The sequence below is a fragment of the Oryzias latipes genome, chromosome 6, assembly GCF_053564925.1.
Source record: "Oryzias latipes strain Hd-rR chromosome 6, Olatipes_Hd-rR_3.1".
Taxonomy (NCBI): domain Eukaryota; kingdom Metazoa; phylum Chordata; class Actinopteri; order Beloniformes; family Adrianichthyidae; genus Oryzias; species Oryzias latipes.
In genome coordinates, this window is record NC_136242.1 from 21,780,433 (window position 1) to 21,800,487 (window position 20,055).

General features: G+C 39.4%; 1 protein-coding gene across 16 annotated transcripts in view; it reads right to left on the bottom strand.

Moving 5' to 3' along the window:
* Positions 1-6,248: 6,248 nt before the first annotated feature.
* Positions 6,249-20,055, bottom strand: part of mef2aa (myocyte enhancer factor 2aa) — a 65,892-nt gene continuing 52,085 nt past the window's right edge. For 9 of the 16 annotated variants that reach the window (XM_023955850.2, XM_023955849.2, XM_023955845.2 and 6 more), the window contains 5 exons: positions 16,215-16,399; positions 12,573-12,596; positions 11,097-11,226; positions 10,842-10,965; positions 6,249-9,827 (listed from right to left, as the gene is read on the bottom strand). In XM_023955850.2, the coding sequence (XP_023811618.1) occupies positions 9,491-9,827; positions 10,842-10,965; positions 11,097-11,226; positions 12,573-12,596; positions 16,215-16,399 (800 nt within the window). In that variant the 3' untranslated portion in view covers positions 6,249-9,490. The remainder of the gene's footprint in view (positions 9,828-10,841; positions 10,966-11,096; positions 11,227-12,572; positions 12,597-16,214; positions 16,400-20,055) is intronic. The other 7 variants (XM_023955851.2, XM_023955852.2, XM_078949352.1 and 4 more) reach the window with 1 other exon arrangement.

Genomic DNA, 20,055 nt, shown 5'->3' on the forward strand with positions numbered 1-20,055 from the left:
GTCTTTGGTGGAGCAGCTGCACCAGGTGAAACTCAACATTCCAGTCACACAAGTCGGGTTTCAATGTCTATGAAAACGTCACTAATCACCAAAGACTCGTTCTCAAGTTTCTCATGACAAACCGAGCTACAAAACATTCCAGTAGTAAGATCAGAAAATATCTGACTTCAAATATTGAAAAAATATTTATAAACTAAACATGCAAAAAGGGATCTTAAACACTGAAACTGTTAAACTGTGAAATGTTTGTTCTCAATACAGCACCCGGTTTTATAAGTCTCTTTGTTGTTGATTTGGATATTAGACTGTTTATTTGCATTGGAGGAGCAATTTATCTGCTTTATGATTTGCATACATTCCTCTCATATTGGTTCCCTTGAGGTCCAAATTCCTGAAAATATAATGTCTTAATCTGCCTTAATTCTGCAACACAACTGTCCAAGACGGTCCCAAAGTACTTTTGGTGGATAAAAAATGTCAGAACAGATCTGGCCATCGGTTCACACATCCCCATACGTGTTTACAAAGGAACATGGTTAGTCTGGGCTTGTTGAAATCAAGCATTTGTATTTGCAAAAGTATAAACTACAAATTTCTGTCCACACTCAAGCAAATGCAACAGACCCGCGTTCTCCCTATCTGTGCCGAAAAACGGGGACTCGATGACAACAGATGTGTTTGTGTCTGGGCTCAGTCTTGATCAATATTTGCTGATGTCTTAAGGAGATCAAGCCCACATGAAAGAACCATAACTTGGCTTCAAGTTAAAAGGCGGATTTGGTTATCCGGCACAAGGCAAGCCCCTGTGGCAGGGGGCCTTCTGGCCTGGATCTCACACAACTCAAACAACCCAAAACCTTTCTTGATTACTCTACACATGAACACTGGACCTTGTCCAGCACACGGCACAGCTGGGCTCATGGTCTGAAAGCCAAGAGCATGCACCCAGAGACATGAAAGTCCACCAACTGAATGCAGCTGTGAAACAGCAAGGAGGCAGAGTACACAGCAAACCTCGATTTGTCCCAAATGTATTTTGTGTGTTAATGCAGCATGCAAAATTTAATTCATTTCGAGATGAGGAATTCTGAGAAAAACACAAAGGAAAATAAAAAAAAGAAAAGAATTTAACATTTCGGTAAATAATTAGTTTTGATTTGTATACACAAGAGTTTTTGTTTCATTTTTTGATGTCAAGTGATGCTGAGGAGATTATAAAACTTTTATCACTTGTAAATCCTTATGGACCTTAATTTTGCTGTCATCAGTGGATTCATCTTATTAAAACATTAGATGTCAATCATTGAAAAAGGACCATTTTCAAAGAAAGCATGCAGTATTAAGCTAGCTATAGGCCTGCTTTATTAAGGTGCTTATTGCACAGATCACAATTGGTCATAAAGGTATGGTCTTTACGTGAAAATTTCACAGATGTTTCACAAATGAACCACGTTAACCCTTGTGCTATCTTAGATGACCCCACCCTTGCATTGACGTGTTCTCCCTACCATGACAAAGGTGGATAAAGGTGGAAAGATTTCATGTAATCCATGGACACCAGTGAAGATCACAAATCATTGAAGAAAAAAGGTTCAGAGCACTGTCTAGTGGGTCTAGATGACCCAACTTCCAATGGTAAAGGGCCTAGGGTAGCACAAGGGTTAAAATCACATAAGAAGTACGAATAATCCACACAAAAACATGTAAATCAACGTAAAGCCAAAATTCATTAGTGATTTGTGCGCGATTTACATAATTTTAATGTGATATGTGCGCCATATATACGACATGAAAGTTATACATTGTTGGTACGTGAGTGAAAAGTCTGTTAGACTTATGTGGAATGGTTGGGAAAGCCACAAATTTCCATATGCATCTCGCAAAAATCCTGCACATAATAATTTACAAAATAATCTTATATACGTAAAATACTCATAAGCGGTGTAATTCTCAAAACCGAATTCACATAAAGACCGGTTAGCCGAGATCCTCAATAGACAACTGCGCACATCAATGATTGCAAGAAACATTATGTATATCACGCATGTATCACAAAAGACCAAAATTTCCTTTGTGGAAAAATGTGAGGGGTGGCTGTGTGACATGGAGAGACTAGGTCAAATGTACAGCAGCCTCTCTAGAGACGCCACTCATGCTAATAAATATTATGTAAACATGAATAAAACAATTTTATTTAGTGGTAGAATTGATTCTAAATATTTCTCTATTTGTTTATTTATTTACTTGTTTTGGAAAATCTGTTTTAAAGGGTTCAACTTTTATTAAATACTTTAGTATCCACAAGTGTTTTTTGGAATCTTCCATTAAGAGCCGCCTTAAAAGCTCGTAAGAAATGTTGTTGTTTTTTCTGTTTGGTCAAGGTGCAAATGCAAAAATGTTTTTAAAATAAAACACAGTGTCTGGTTGAACCTGTTTATCATCTGACTAGGTGAAAGGATTTGGCAACAATTTCACTTTCAAGCTCACAGTCTATTCGCAAATTAAAAAACACTTTTTTCGAGCTCAGACAAGTTGTTTTAAGCCCTTGTACTATCTTAGATGACCCCACTCTTACATTAAAGTGTTCTCCCTGCCATGACAAAGGTGGATAAAGGTGGAAAGATTTCATGTAACCCATGGACACCAGTGAAGATCACAAATCATTGGAGAAAAAAGGTTCAGTGCACTGTCTAGTGGGTCTAGATGACCCAACTCCCAATGTTAAAGTGCCTAGGATCGCACAAGGGTTACACACATAATATATTCTGCAATTGTAACTTACAAAACCTAACAGGACCTCCCCTCTGAGGAATGTTGTCCTTAATGTTGTACCTGCGCCTCTCATACTTGGACATGATTCATAGATATGAGACGGTGATATAGGTTGTTTTTTTTTTCATTGCGTAACTTAACACCATTGTTACTTTTTGTTTAGAAAGAAACAAACAATTGTCATGATATAAAATGAATATCAATAGAAATAGCAAAGTTAAGGTTTTAGAAGAACAGCCTACTGCTTTTATTTAAAATAGAGCTATTTCCCCTCTTTTATTAAATCACACACAGTCCACAAACTTATTTTGCACACGGCAAACGTCAAAAAACATTAAAAGACAAAACAATTATTATGTATAACCTTCAATACTGTAGTGTAATCAAAATATTTTGTTGTTGGTGTAAATTGTGTCTATTAAGGTCAATACTGCCATCTAGTGTCTGTCAAAAACCCTTGTAAGCACAACTAAAAAATATTATTCATGATAATAAATAATATTAATCTAATTATAACACATGTATGTATCTCCTTTCTTCAGCTTGCAACTTAATTTTGAAACATATTTCATCCCAGTTTTCATATGGTTGGATGCGAACATATGTAAATTTCCATGGAACAGCACCACAATGGTTTACTGTACTGTTAGTCAGTAGTTATACAAATCACATTAAAATACTTTTTGACCAGAGTTCTTAAAATAACAGCATCAGCCAAACTGCTCGTTATGTTTAGATTTCTTTCACAAATATTCAATATAGTGTCAACATTCTATCCATGTAGATTACAGATAGCCACAAGTGAAATAATATATGCTCTTTTGGGATAAAGGTCAGGTTAAAAGCAGGGAAACAGGAGAAAGCACAACAGTAATACAACAGTGGGATTATTCTACAGATGCATAACAAACATGCTCTCCATATTGTTTTATTTAGTTTTTTTTTTTCTTCTGGCATGTTGCTGTAAACTCCATCTTGATGCTGATCAAGGCAAGTTCCTCCTTTGGGTGGTACATTTCTTTTTATTGAAAATAACCTCTTTATTTGAGGTGTTCCTGATGACTACTTTAAAAATCCTAAAAGGCAGATTTTAATAAGGTTTTTTTTGTCTAGTCTTATGGTGCTGGGATCAAACTAAGATCGCCAAAGTAAGTAAGAAGCAGAAGAACTGTATTTATTTTTTATATTTAAAAATTTCAACTGTGTTTTTAAATCTCCTTTATCTTTTATTTACCAGATTCTTTCAACGTCTGGTACAGATTTGTGAAGCACAAGTGTAGAGAAGACTCTGCCTGCTGTGATAGTCATTATTGCTTTTCAGAGCAGACACTATTCCAGACTCCTTTAGATTCACTTTATTATCAGATTCCTTCAGATTCACCTTATTATACCTACAAAGAACCAGCAGAAAAGCAATAGCTCTCAAGGAAACCATATCAGTCAATGTGTCTGAAGTAAAGAAGGGTACATGTGAAAAACACTTCACACTAAAGTGTTTGGTGCTGCGGTTTAGTTTGCGACCACTCATGTTTGAGAGTAGCTGTGAAGTGTGCATAATTTTAAGAAAATAAAGGAAGCTCACCAAATTGTGAGGACAGAGTATGAGGTTACATTTACAACTGTTTTATTAAATATTACTTATTGATTTTCAAATCTGAATATATGCTTCTGTTTTTTACTTTTTTCAAAGCTATTGGTTAGGGTCTTCCTTTTTAACCTCAGATATAAGGAATTTTCATTAAAAACATATTTTCCAACCATAACTTCAAATAGCTTAGTAAAATTTGTTTAAAAGCCTTTATGTTTTCAAATAACTTCCGACAAGCACAAGAATAACTGGTTTTACAGGATATGTTTCTTGTAAACACCAACAACGGAAAGAACCCAACTGTGTGGCAACTTTTCATTGCACATTTTCATTGAGCTGCAGTGACTCCTGCTGGTGAGAGGGCGGTAATGCATCGATATCTGAGAATATTTTCACTAGTTATCAAATAAACACACCATGACTTGGCCATTGCAATATGCGCGGCTTCACATTTTAATAATGACAACATACCTCACCACCTTCAGTAGGGCTGAACAAGATCTCCTGTCATCAACTCCCATGAATTTTGATTTTTTCATTTATTTCCATAGGGTATTTATTTTTTTATTTAAGATTGTACATTTTAAATGGCGTATACTTGTATAGCGCTTTTCTACCTTTCTCAAAGAGCCATAGCACTTTACAGTCACAAACCCATTCACCATTCACACGCTGCCGAACACTGGTGTCAACCTTCCACCAGAGGCAAGGTGGGGTTTAGTGTCTTGCCCAAGGACACTTTCCACACATGGGTGGAACCTGCACTCTTCCAAACAGAGGTCGAACACCTTACGCCCTTTTTCTCCCTCACTATAAAAACAGTTCCCCTAGAAATAAGTAAAAAAAAAAAAAAAAACTGAACATATTCAATTAATCAAGCAAAAAAATTGCCAATGGGGAAAGAAAAATGGTCTTAGCAAGAATTCCTGGTCAAGAAGAATTCTAGTCACTAAGACATACTTTATTAATTATTTTGCTATTGAAAAACTTTCTTAATGAGAAACTTTTTTTTTCTTGCAAAAAAGAAAATAAGACATTTCTTGATAAAAAGGGTCTTTACTTTACAGTGGGCGGCCGTGGTGCAGTGGTAGGGCAGTCGACCCATGATCGTAAGGTTGCGGGTTTGATTCCCCCCTTGAACGCCAATGAGTCGAAGTGTCATTGGGCAAGACACTGAACCCCACCTTGCCTCTGGTGGTAGGTTGGCGCATGTGTTTGGCACCGGAGCAGCCACCAGTATGTGAATGTGTGTGTGAATGTGTGTGTGACTGGGTGAGTGAGTGGGTCGGTGACCGTAAAAGCGTTTTGTCCTTGTAGGTAGAAAAGTGCTATACAAGTATACACCATTTAAACCCAAATGCATGCAGTTCAATCAGATTTTTACAATATGTCTTCTTTCAAGGACAAATTGACCTAAAAACCTCACAGTTATTTTAGAACCAGTTATTTCAATAAAAAAGAAAAGATGCTTTTCTTAAATTACTATTAAAAAAGAAAAAAGAAAAGATGCTTTTCTTAAAATACTATTAAAGTCACAGCACTTTTTCATAGCGAGTAAGTTTGTTTCAATAAAATCTCAAATGTTTTCTGATATTTTCTTCACTAAATTCGCAGCGTGGAAGAGAATAAAACGTTCTTGATCCCACAAAGGGGAAATTACCTTATTATTATATTAACTTTTACCTATTCGTATTTTAATTTCATGAGATTTATATATAAAAAAACTAACTGACGTTTAATCTAAACACAAAAATACACCACATCAAATCCTAAACTGGTTTAACACTGATGTTTTTTTCTTATATAACCAGCATTGCTTGGCCTGCTTATCTTCACACATTCCAAGATGAAAAAATACAGTCGATAGAAAAGACAGAGATCGGAGAGTGCGTACACTGAGGTGTTTAATAACGTTAACAGTTTCTACTGTTCGTGACTTCACAGGAGAACAAATTCTATGAAAGAGTTCCGTTTTTAACAGAATGAAAGACATGAATTAAGATTACACATTAAAAGCCAATATTTGCAGTTTTGTGTAGAATACAAATCTTGTACAATGACGTCTAGCATAGTATCTTCATCGTTTCATAAAAAGTTCACTTGAACATTTATTGTATGCTGAAAATAAAATAACACAACCAAAAGGGAAACAAAATGCAGATTAACTTAAAATCTATTTAGAATTTTTTTTGTTTTAACAAATAATTTCATTGTTGGCAACAAAGTCCAGCTTGTGCCGCCAAACGGTCTGAGCCTTCAAACCGAAAACAGCTTCTTTATTTAAGTGAGCATTAAACTACAAACACTTATCAAACACGACGTTCTGCTTATAAAAGCCATGAAGCAAAGCAGTGTACTCTTGCACAGCAAAGTGAAGACAATCCTCTGCAGAGGTTCTATGATTACCCTTTTCCTTTCACATTCACCACTTGAGCACAACTCGGACATACAACCTAAAGAGCCACGTATATCACAGTGCATTCGCCATGCGATCTCTTGTGTGAGTCCGTTTTGAGAAGAGGCAGGCTTGGTCAAGTCTGAGAGAAATCTGCATCATCTTCAAAAAAAACAAAAAAAATGGTGCAGTTTCTCATTGGGATAAGGCATTTCCTATCTGTGCATATCAATAGAGTAACTACAAAACACCCTGATATGTTTATCAAGTGCTAAAATACACATTTAGCTATGAGGTGATGCTGCGAGAAGAGGCAGGAACATTTGTGTTGCACTGATTTCTTATTGCTACGTTCCCCTGCTGCGTTAAACTGAATTACAATGAGCTTCATTCAATTTCCTTTTGGTTCAAATATGCATGCTTACTAATGCATGAGTGTGAAGAGGTTTCCCAAAGACATTGATTCAGTGGCACTTCAGAATAGGCGGATAACAGTCTAATATTCTTTGTCCTGGTGGATTGTAAACTAAGCGAACTGCAATGAATCTATTGAGAACATTTTAAAGTGAATCAGGGTTTAAACTGCATAGATCTGTATGGTCTTATAGTATGGGACTAATGATGGGACGGAGTATGTCACAGAGACACACAAGGCGTGCCATGGCAAATGCACAGCGATATCTCTCTTGTGCAGCAAACTTTATTTTTGACAAATGTGTGCCTCTCAGCAGTGAGATTGAAGTCATTGTGCTAGGTTGTGGCTCCAAATGAGATGAGAGTGGTTTTAATAGATACAAACTGTTTTTTTAATCACCTTTTTTAGGGTTTGATATGAACGACTAAACCACTAACTGAAAGAACCTTAAAAACCCACACCGATAAAAATCTTGTTTTTGGTGTTCTGAACATGTTCTTGTGGCATTTTTCTAATGATGGAGGACATACATAAAGAAATTAAAGCTTCATTTTGCATTTCTGAGTATTTCTTTATTCAAATTATTTTGAATCAGGACCAGACCAAACATTTCTATTTGAAAAAGATCGTATTTGTTAAATAGATAATATGCTGGGCTGGCTTTAAACTAGCTGGAAAGCGTGTAAACAGATAGCAAAGTTATGGATGACGGGAAGAGGGGCTGGGGTTGCTCTTCGCTAAAGGTCCTGTCCATGACTCAGAGGGAAATTTCTAATGAACTGTTGTTGCTCTGCAGGAATTAAGTCCTAGAAAATTTTATTTTGGCTAAAACATCATAATTAAATGCCCACTGGGAACGCTTTTAAGATAGACCAAAAGTGAGACTTGAAATTACAAGTCTATTTATGGAATAATAATTATTTTAAAAGGTGAAGAATTGATCTGAACTTCATGTGCACAGGAGATAAAACACGACTCATTTTTCCAATTAGGAGTCAGGATGTTGGGGATTTCCTTTTTTGCTCAAAAATATTAGATGATCTTCAACCTCACCGCATTTGTTGTTACCTTGTCTTCAAGACAAACAAATCACCACAACGAAGACAAATTAAACCAACTGCAACCAAAACACAACATGTCATCTTGATGATTCAATTGAGAAGAGACCAAAAGAACAAACATAAAAATGCAGATATTGACCAGTGACTTGTTTCTTTCTGAAGGGTTCACTCTAGTGAACTTGGCTGTAAACCACAAAAATATACCTTTCCTTGAAATCTGCCACTATACAGTACATTAAGCGTGTACTCACATCCTGCTTCTGTATAATAAAGTCCCTATTTACACAACCAAAGATGTCTGGCTCAAATTTTCTGTGGTAAAAACAAAATGTTCATGGCTTCAGATATCAATTTAAGATTCGGTTGACACGAATCACAACAAAAGTAGAAAACAATAAAACCTGTTTGAGAGACGGGGGGGGGGGGGCTTCAACTGAACTGTTAGGAAATCATAGAAGCTAACAAAGCAAAAAAAAAAACTTTGGCTTATGTTACTGATGAACTGTTACACATATGTCCACATGTTGACTATCGCAGCAGCTCAACTGGACACGTTTGCATCATTTTAATTGTGTAATTATCTGACTTCTAAATCATAACAGAATAGTTGCACCATTATTGCAATGTTTTTTTTTCTATTGTTTTAGCCTCTTACGTTTTTGTTTCGTGTGCGCTCAAGTAGTCTCACTTGTTTTTAGGACTTCTGGGATGAGATTTTATCATTACTCTGCATGTCAACTGGTCAGCGGAATCAATCAATCAATCAACAGAAGACGCCACTTGAGATAAAGGTTGTGTGTGGTTACGTTGTTTTCAAGATCGACCTTGCAGTGAACACTGTTCACATTGACCGCTTTTAACCTGAAAGCAACACATTTCTGCCTGATTGTTTGCAAACTTGCGAGTACAACAGTAAAAAAGCAACTACAGGTAAATCTAGACCAGTAACTACAATATTCTACTGCTTATTGTTTAATAATCTTTCATGAACATAACTCTTCTGCAGATCTGAGTTGCACCAAGTACCTGGTACCACCTGCTTGTGCACAGAATTCAGTCCAGCCACCTACTCTTCATTTTTTTCATTCTACTTTATCAGAATTTACCTAAGCCTCCACATAAAACGTTACACCTCAGCCTTACAAATTGATGTGAGTTGAATAATAGTATAATGGTAGCTGTGTTTTCCTTCTTCCATACCCATAACTAACCATTCTTCTCTCTAGCTAGCAGCTAGTTGAAGGCAGGATGAGGGCTTTCTATGTCACCCACGTGTCCATGCGCAAGCGCTTGACCGATGGGTTCTCCCTGTCCTCCGAGCCGGCAGGGGGCCTGCCGAGACCCAGTGGGGAGTGGAAATCCGGCCTATGGTCTTCACGGTCGCTGCCGTCGTACGAGCTGCAAGATGAGCTGAGGCTGTCAGCAGGCGACCGTCCCAAACCCTCCTGTCGGCTGGAGCCTTGCTGCGGCTGTTGTGGGGGGAAACCAGAGGGGGTGATTCGCTCCCGCGGTGGAGAAATGGGCTCGGACTTGATGTTTATGCTCTGGTTGGTGCTGATGGAAAGGTTGGAGCCCTGAGGTAGGTGGCCTCCACCACTACAGCGGAGACATGCAAGACATGTTGCACCACGTTAAAAATAACAATAAAATCAATGTGAGGAGCAATTGTATGAAAAAAAAGTGGAAATACGGATGACTCAAGGCCCGTACACACCGGGACGAATTTTCGCGCGCGCGATATTCGCCGACGTTTAACGCCTCGTGACTAAACAAAGGGCACCAATGTGGGTGTGCACAGTGACGCGAAAAAACGCCACGCGTCACAGCGTCACTTTTTAAAAAACGCCTCGGGTTCGTTTTTTTGGTTTGACGCGCCGCGTCAAAAACTATACGACCAATGAGAATGGCGCTTTTGCACACGTGTCTGGAGCTTCTGAAGTTACAGTAAAACACAACTTGGGGGCGCTCAAACACAAAACTGCCTTTCTGAGCACATATACCAACGAAGAAGATATACGCCAAGTAGCGTCTACACTGCCGCGAAGAAATAATGACGGACATTCTAAAATATCCCCAAAAACGCTCATGATACATTTTCAGCTCTTGTACCAGTCGATAAAACTCCCCATGTTCTTCTCTTCTCGTAACTATGGGATGTACTCAAAATCGGCGTCTTTTCCGGCGTCTTTCATCATTCAACAGAACAATAATTTCTTCATCGCTGGAGCTGGAGCTGGAGCTACTGGTGCTGGAAATATTCATGTTTTCTTTGTTTGATTCTGACAATCGCGTAAATACTTGCTCTCTTCTTCTAAGTGAAAAGCGACTTTAAGAAGCGTAAAGTTGCGCAGCGCCACCTTGTGTACAGGGGTATTTCTGATTTACATTAAGCGCCATCTAATGTCAGGGAATTAAATTGCATGTTCACTCGGCTCATCGTCAGCGAAAATCACCTGGTTGTGAACACAAAAAACGTGGCAAAAAACGGCTGGCGAATATTCGTCCCTGTGTGTACGGGCCTTCAGAGTGAAATCACAAGCATCGTGGGCGTTGCTTTTATGTTGGGGGCATCTAGAGAGCGTGCCTTTGTTTGTTAAGTGTGCTACTTACACCAAAGAATTAAGAGCTGCCTGGCCCAGTTGATGCTGCTGCCATGCCGACATGGAGCCGAGCGAGAGCCCATGAGAGCTGAAGCTCTGCAGGGAGGAGAGCTCTGCGCCGCCCATGGAGAACTCTGAAAAACAAAAGCAGAAAGATTTTACATTGAACACTGTGAGTCACTGAGAAACATGGAGCAATCAGCAGCGTGTCCTACAAGCATTCCCCACAGAGGAAGCTGAGGCAGGGAGTGGGAAAACGACTCACCAGCCGGGTTGTAGGAGGTGGGCATGCCTGAGTAGATCAGGCCCTGAGGGGGGAGGCTGGGGGTGGTAACAGACACAACAGGAGTTGCGAGAGGCTGGTTGGACTGGGAACTGTGGATCCTCTGGGTGTGCTGGAAAACAAACACACACACAAAAACACAAAGAAGAAGCCTTAAAAGCCTGTTAAGATGGATTTTTTTAAACATGCAACTACCATACACTTTTATTTTTATAATAATTAGGAATTTGATTCATAGTTTACTTTCTGTTTGGCCAAAATGAACCACAAGGTGGCAGTGTAGATCTATGTCAAGGAATTGCAGGACTTTCCTCAGCAATCATTTTAAATCTACCAGCAAAAAAAAATATAGCTAACTATACATTTGATCATCTTTGCTTACTTATTTTAAAAAAAATGGCAAATTATGCAACATTTATTCTAAAAAAAAGTTAAATGGCTACCAAAGCAATGACAAATAATTTACTGAAAGCAATAGGATTTTAACCCTTTAGAGCCCAGACCTAATTTCTTTAAAAAATAACATCATGTGGAATTTAATGTTATTGGTGGACCACAGAGCACATTTCTAATATTTTTCCATCATACTGATGTCACCATGGGTTCTTGTGAGTTGACCTGTGTTAAAACCTGATATGTATATTTAGAACTTTAAAATATGTCTAAAAACATTCAAGGAGAGTATCTGTAAACACGTTAGTGGGCTCTCCGAAACAATTCATCCGAGAAAAGAACCCCTTTAAAAAGAACAAAATCATGTTACACACTCACATAAAACCCAATCAAGGTGGTGCATGAGGATAACATAAATGACGCACTTGAATTCCCAGCGTGACGCACAGCGGTGGTTTTTTAGTGCAGTGACTGCTGACATTCGGGCCACACAAACACACCTACACAGCTTAGTGTGGTCATGCAGCAAACTGTGCTGTGAGCAACCGGTGCTTCCGAAGCTTAATGATCAAAAGCAGATATACCGGGTCGCAACTGCTACTAGCAAACATATGTGCAGCTGTCCACGCCGACGTCTGAGTCCCACATTGCATCACATTGTTGATGGCTTCCTTGAATTGTTCCAGCATCATCCAGCCAAATGACTTCATCGAGCTCCGGTATCTCACACAATGATTTCATGTATGATGTAACGTCCTCTCCCTTAGTTATTACTCAAGAATTTTCTATATGTTAAAACAAACGGAGTCACTTTACTTCTTAAGCCCAGATACGGCCTTCTTGCTTTCACACTCGAACACGCAGACACCGGAGAGGTGGTGTAAGACAAACGTGAAGCTAAAACTGCAATAATCACAAGCAAAACCCAAAGCATGCAGTGTTAAAATATTATGCTGCTTGAATTTCTGCTGTCTGGCTGCCTTCTCTGCAAACAGTGCAGCATCTCCGATCACCAGAAGCAGGTTAACACGTCAACTCTTTCCTCGCAAATTTGTCGACACTCACCAAATCCATTTCCTCCAACTCTGACTGCTCTCAGCAGAAGAAAGAAGAGAGTGACAGAGAAAAAGTGGAACAACTGTAAAACATTTTAGGGAAATGGTGCCGGAGATCAAGGTTTCACTGTAAACAGAACAATAATATAAAGAAGTTGACTTTAAAATCCTGAAAAGTAGAGGCACTAATAACATTACATGAATTAAAGAATGAATTCTTAGTGTTCCACCGTCCAGTAGAGACAATAAAGCTAAAAAGTTTGAGTAGTCTGTAAAGAGAAAGACATTCCAACTAAAGTTCTAGTGTATTATAAAAAACTTTCAGGGTAAGTGGGATTTGAATCGGCATCACCCCAATCTCCAGTAACTTCAGAAAAGCCGGCTTTCCGAGCAAAGAGCTTCTGTGGAGGAGGAGGAGCGACAAAAAGCCCGTCTTCCTCTGGTGCGGTGGAACATACTGTGACCAGGCCAGCGCTCTTAATACCCACACTCAATCAATAGCAGAAGGAAGACACGACAAGGGCGACAAGATATTATCTGGCTCATACCCTGGGCCCCTGATTAAGTCTTCATCTACACTCTGTCACAGTGAGATGTGATTAATTTAATACCATTATGGCCTAATGACAGGCTGTCTGCAGACCTGCCACAGCCTGCACCCTCCACCGCCTCCACCATCCTAAAATGTGACGCTGGGTCGGACAGGAAAGAACCAACGCTTCATCCGGCTCCTTACCTGCTTTGCTTCTGCAGCACAAGAGGTGCTGTGTACATTCTACGACCCCACAGGGTGACATGTGTTAAGGCATTTACGGTGGATGAGAGCTGGACTGAGTGACCCCTCCCCCTTGACGCTCCAAACAGGAAGTACAGGCTGGAGCCAAGGAACCGTATCAACAGACTTCTATTTCTCTATTGAGAAATAAACATGTATTTGTCAGAAAAACCATTCTTGCTCTGGTGCCTTTTTATAACATTTTCTTGTTGATCCTAGGCCTGCACAATATACCGCAAATTTATCGTTATCGCAATATCCAGCTCTGCAATATGCATATCGCAAAAGACGGCGAATATCGCAATAAATCGCAAACCCAAAATGTGTTAAAACAATCTTCTAGCAGCTTGAAGCATTTAACGAATCAAATAAATCCCTTTATGCTTTGACCAATCAGATGGACGCCTTCCCATTGTTGACCAATCAGATGGAGGCCTATTATGTTAACCCTGGTCCTGAAGAGCCTCAACCCTGCCTGTTTTCCAGCTCTCCTTAACCAGCTTGCTGTTGATTGGCTGACTCAAGTGATTTCACATCCTGATTAACTGAACACACCTGATTTTGGTTATCATTATCGAGCAGTCTAGGGAGAATTGGAAAACAGACAGGGTTGAGGCTCTTGAGGACCAGGGTTAGCCACCCTGACGTTTGTCCCCCATGTCGATGAAGGTCATTTGGAGTATAATTTTTAAACTGTTGCAATGAAATGGGAATGATGTTTTTGTTTATTTTTCTATTTGTTTATTTACCGCAAATTTATCGTTATCGCAATATTGATCACTAATATCGCATATCGCAAGTTTTCCTCATATCGTGCAGCCCTAGTTGATCCTATTTTTTTTTCTCTCTCACTCTTGACTGGCGAGAGTGGTTGCTATAGAAACGATCACTCAGACCGACTTGGACAAGTAGCTTAGGCTACTGACACTGTCTGGCTCCAACATGGCGGCATCTGTAATGCAAAAATATAACAACTGAATTGACTGTATTTTGTTGGAGCCAGAAGTAAGCCGTTATCTATGGGTGATGTCACATTCACTCAGTCCAGGTCTCATTTACAGTCAACGGTTGAAACACCACGCTAAGCTTCATTTGTGCAAAGAAGGAACATCCTCCATGACCAGGGAGTCCACATACACAGACAACAAGCTGCTGGAATGTTTATCTCTTCCGTGGATGCTGACATATTTTCACTCTGATGAGATCTTAACCCCTTAGTGCTAGAATTTATTTTGAACTATGACAAAAAAAATGTCAATCATCTTTTTGTATTCAAGTAGGTGCTAAATTAAGTTGAGATACTAAATCTGACAATAACGCATAAAATGAGATATAAATTTAGGTTTGTCACTAATCGACAACATAGGCATCCACAAAAAAAGAAAACACCTGTTCCCATTTCCAGAATAAAGAGACTTTTATTTATGCAACACAGTTATTTCCAGTAGATTCACTCCAATGACTGACAGAAACCTCTACCATGGACTAAAAAACACATTCAAAATTCAGTGGATTTGTCCTTTCATTCAGAAAGTGTTTGTTGCTTCAGTCTAATTGTGAATTGTAGTAAAGCAATTAATGTTTTTGTGTGGGCATCCTTCCACATCTGAGTCTGGCCCTTTCATTGTGGAAATCTTCAGCGTTGACGCTCATTTACCACCACTGGTCAGTATCCCTCAGCATCTGCATGGACTTCCTGTGCAGGAATGGCTTTGTCTGGACCTCAGCGGTTCTTCCTCTTAAACTGCTGTTCAAGAGATAGGGACTGCTGGCCTCCCTCCTGCAGCTGCAGCTCTGGTTCTTAGATGTTTATGATGCGTCTCATCAGTCTTCCATCACTGTTGCCGATTTAGAAAAACGAAATCAATTTCGAAAAGAGCAGCATTTTTACCTTTTCACACAGTTCCATTCATAAAGATCACAAACAAGCTGAAACTCTGCACAACATGATTCTTTAATCACTTGCTGGTCCAGGAGGAGATTCTTCATCACGGTCACAGAGACATCTGTCCTCACTGTCCTCAGGTGGAGCGCTGCGCCATGGTCCATAAGGTGCTCTCTATAGAATGAAGTCACATTCATTTTTAGAACAGATCTAAAGAACAATAATGGACAGTAATCTCATTTACATCTCCACAATTTTACTGAAATCTCTATAAATAATCTGTGGAATAGTAGCTGAATGCCGTTTTGGCGCCATTTTTACAGGCGTAACATTTTCTTTGTAGCCTGCAGTTTTGCTTTCGCGACAAATACAAACATCTTTAAAATATTGACCATAGGTAATTTCCTGCTTTGTGGTAGTGAGACAAGTAGTCAATAAGTATTCACATAGTTTTATCTTTGCATAACTCACCTTAGATTGGAAGATTTTTGCAGGATTGTTTGCAGAAAAAAAGTGATCCAGCGCGCGATGGACTTTGCATCCAAAAATGGGATGTTGCTCCGCCTCTGACCCTTCCTACGAGAAACTAATGCTTAAGAACAGGTTCCTAGGTATATATTGAAAGTAAATCAACCAGGCGCTGATAAATACGGATGGTATTTTGGATCCATTTACAGCAAAATCGGTTAGTGGCAAGAACGGCACTTTTCTTCAAACATCAGTAAGATTCTATACCATTCTGGTTTGCAAACATTTCAAATGTGGTGTCATTTGAGCACATGCGCTGCTCAAATGACCAGCTTTCCTTTTCCAGGTTAACAAAGTTCTTGGCAAGGTGACAACCTCATGCTGCTACAATGATGTGACACCAGTGAAGCTTGACACGTGATCTGAAAGTCTTCAGAAGGAGGCTCCCGTCTGCCTTGCAGCAGTCACACTCCAAAGCCCTCAAGCCTCAGATTCTGACGTGCAGCAGTGTGCTCTGCACTCACCAGCGGGGGCATCATCCCTTTGCTTGATGGAGGGATAACAACCCTAAGGTCTGGCTTGCGGCTTCCCATTCCCATGTTCCCTCCGGGGGGTGGTGGAGACTTGGCGGGCATGACTTTACCCAAGCCATTGCCGCTGGCCGTGCTGAGGAGGCCCGGCGAGCCCCTGGAGTTAACGAAGCCGTTCCCTGCAGCGGGAAATGGTAACAGAAACGCATCATGAAATTATGGACTGTGACTGACAACACTTGCAGTCATCAAGCAAACCCTTGGCTCTGTGTTGCTCTGCAGCTTGCTGCAGAGCGCGGCGTTAAGTGTTTCCGACCCTCTGGGAAGTTTTAATCGACTCAGATAATTATCCTGCACATTTACAAAAATAAAACGTCCATTTCAAAATTGATGAGCCTTTTATTTTTTATTGAGAGTGATCACATCAAAGGCTTTTTTTGGGCATCTTGGGATGGTGAAGTTCACTGACAAATGTACTGTGACTGCTTATAAGAAAGACGTGGGGCCATAACAGTTGAATAAATACAGTAAAACACTGTCTTATTTTGCTTGTAGCTTTAGTCACGAACACAGCAGCATGTTGTTAGATTTGTATTTCAACTTTCACACATTCATGCTCATAGTCATAAGTCATTTCCTTTTTCTTTCTACCTTTTTTACCCTCTTCTAATATTTTCAAGATAGGATGATTCTTAGCATCTCATTATAACTCCTACTCTATTCCACAACCAATGAATTTGTGAAAGGGTAACTGTTATCACTGGGTGCGGACAGATCATTAAAATGCAGTTCCAAAGCCTACTTGAGAAATAATTTTCACAACATTTTTAAGTGTTACCGACTTCAGATGCTGCTTTTTTGTGTGAAGGCTGGACACATTGCACGTAGAGTATTTCAGATCTACAACAAAATAACTCACAAAAGGGAAACGAAACAGGTGTGGTAGTCTGTATAGCTCACAGGTCTGCAGTGTGATTTGTTAGCTTGTGCAAACACACTTTGAAACATATGGCAGTGAATAGTTCTGAGAACCACCAGTGCTTTATGCGAGTAGAATCTCCCTTTGATACAAAAAAACAACTGTTTGGTTTTTAAGAGGGGGGGGAAAAAAGGATTAACTGTATCTTTTACAACATCAGCGGATCAGTAACACTTCAACAAGTTGCTGACTTCTCTATTGTGCTCAGTGTACCCCTGCAAAACAAAAAGTGTGTGCACACCAAGGAGACTGTTGCGTATGCACATAATAGAACAATAGCCCCAGTGACTACAGATAAGGAGGGCAACAATTCATGGTCCAATAAACAGTTATGAAGCCCACAATAGTATCTCACAGCTGAATCAACAGTGTGTACAAGCAGCCATCGCCGTCAACCCTGGCTTTGATCGCACCGGACTTGGCTGCTGCAAGAAAACAGTGTTTACAGAATTAGTACAGTAAATGTCCGGAGCCCCTAAAATAGCAAGCCTGATTAAAAGCAGTGAGGATGTCATCCAGCGAGAAGTTAGCGAAAATAGGATTTTGCGCGAAGGAATGGACTGTAATGTGGCAAATTGGCAAATAAAGGCTGGTCTGACGACAGACGATGATCAGAGTTATTTTACTTGAACAGAAATCTGCCCAGAACACGACGCTATTGTTGGAGGGAATGACAAACAGGTTGTTTTTCACAACATATTGACTTAAAAGAGGGAACCAGCAACCCTATCATTAGTGAATGATCTGTTCTGTGTGCTTAGCCGCAACTATCCCACGTTGTTGTTGTGATTCCAAACTCTGGGTTACTCACGCTTTGAATGATTCATGCCCAGTATGTCACGTTAGTTAGTTCTCTGGTCGGGCTCTCTTTATCCAGGCCACTAACATTTAAAAGGACAACATAGTGTTTCAAATGTCGAGTAATGCAAACGCTTAAAGACCCACTCAAATTAAAATTGTGTTTTTAATATAATCTTGTGGCATTTTTCTCATGATGGAGAACCTACATTAAATTTAAAATTTCAATTCTGAGTATTTCTTTAAACAAATTGTTGTGAATAGGGCATAATAAAAACAGCTTACTTGTTACATAGTAAATAAACTGGGCGGGTCACAAGCTCCCTGCTCCATTCCATTCTGATGCATCCACAAATACATCCATGTTTATCTTCATTTTCCTCATCTGCACAGGCATCCGACTCCAAACTGTACGGCTGGATCGCTGGCCATTTTTGTTGCATTGCTAATGTTAGGTTGGGGGTGTGAGGGGCTGTAAGCTAGCAGGAGAGCGGGTAAACTGATGGATGTCCCGCCTAGAACTCTGAGGCATATTTCTGATGAACTACTGCAGCTCTGCAGAAACTATGTCCTATAAAACGACACAGGTTTTTCGATTTTGGCTAAAAACGGCATAATCATAGTTTAAAGACCATTGGGAGCGCTTTTAAAATTGATCAAATGATGATCGGAGTGGGACTTTAATCTCAAAACACACTGGATTACTTTTAACACAAAGCTAATGAACTGTGCCTGCAACAATTGTGAGACATTCAGACTAATATTCATTAAAAACAGTTACTGTAGTGAGGTTTGTGAGCCAAATTAACAGGTTCAAATAGTTCTTCTTTTTATTTTTCCAAGATATTTAACTAAACTTTTATGTGCTAAAAAAAGACAACAAAAAATGTGCTTTAATGGACTAAAAGCAGAAGCTTGTTTCAGTCAAATATGCAGGACTGTTTCATTAATGTAGTCTGGAGGTCAGACTGTCATAGAGTGAGGACTGATCTTGGTCAGAACAAAAAACCCACTTTTACCATTCAAACCTTTATTTATTCATCTGTTCACTTTTCCTTTCGTGCCATTTCTACATTTATACTTTTGAGAAAAGAAGGCTCCAAGCACTGCAGTTAAATCTAGCCTGATTACTATAATATTGGACCTCACATGACTTTATTTTACTGCATTATTAGGACATGGTCTTAAACAATTAAACTGATGATTTTAAATCCACATTTAACTGCCTAAGTCAAAAAAACAAATTAAAACATGTAAGAAGCAGAGCTTCAGTGTGACTGAAATATTTTGATAAGTACATTTATGAAACAGAGACTAAGCAAAAGATCAAATTTGAGCCACAAAGTTAGTTTGAGCAAAGATGACAACCACAAGTTGACACGGAGCAGGGACGGATCCCCTTGTTTTCCTGATCCCCCCCTCTCCCCATTGCTCTGTTTTCACACTTTGAGAGAGTGGTTGTGTCTGCAGATTCTGTTCATTGTCCTAAATTAATCATATGGTCTAGAGAAGGGCATTATGCAAGACCTTGTGTTGCATTTAAAGTTCAGCGAAAGCAAAAAAAAAAAACAACAACAAAGACATAAAGTAATTTTCTTCTTTTATTTTGCAATTCACACATAAATCTACTATTCATGATTTTTTTAAATGTTTCTAAAAACCTGGTGTGTTTAGTGACAAGAAAACCAGCAGATGGTTTATATTAGAGGACACAGTAAGAAAACAACAACAATTTGATGGAAAAGACTGTACATCAAGTTTTCCCTCCATTTTACACTTATTTAATTTCATCACTTAGTGATAACACTGCCAAGCTAGTGAGGAGCTATCACGTAACATATCTTCCATCTGCCCCCTTTGAAACGGCTGCACTCTGGGCAGAGTTGCAACTTGTGAAAAAGCATAAATATGTCAGGAATGGTCATCTGACATTAGTCCCAGGGAGGTTCGCCCTCCTTGTAGTCTCTAATTTTCTACATACTTGGTACAAACAACAGGTGCAACATGCTCGCGCTTTGCCAAATACTGATGCCTCCAGGCTCGGACACTACCCTGCCT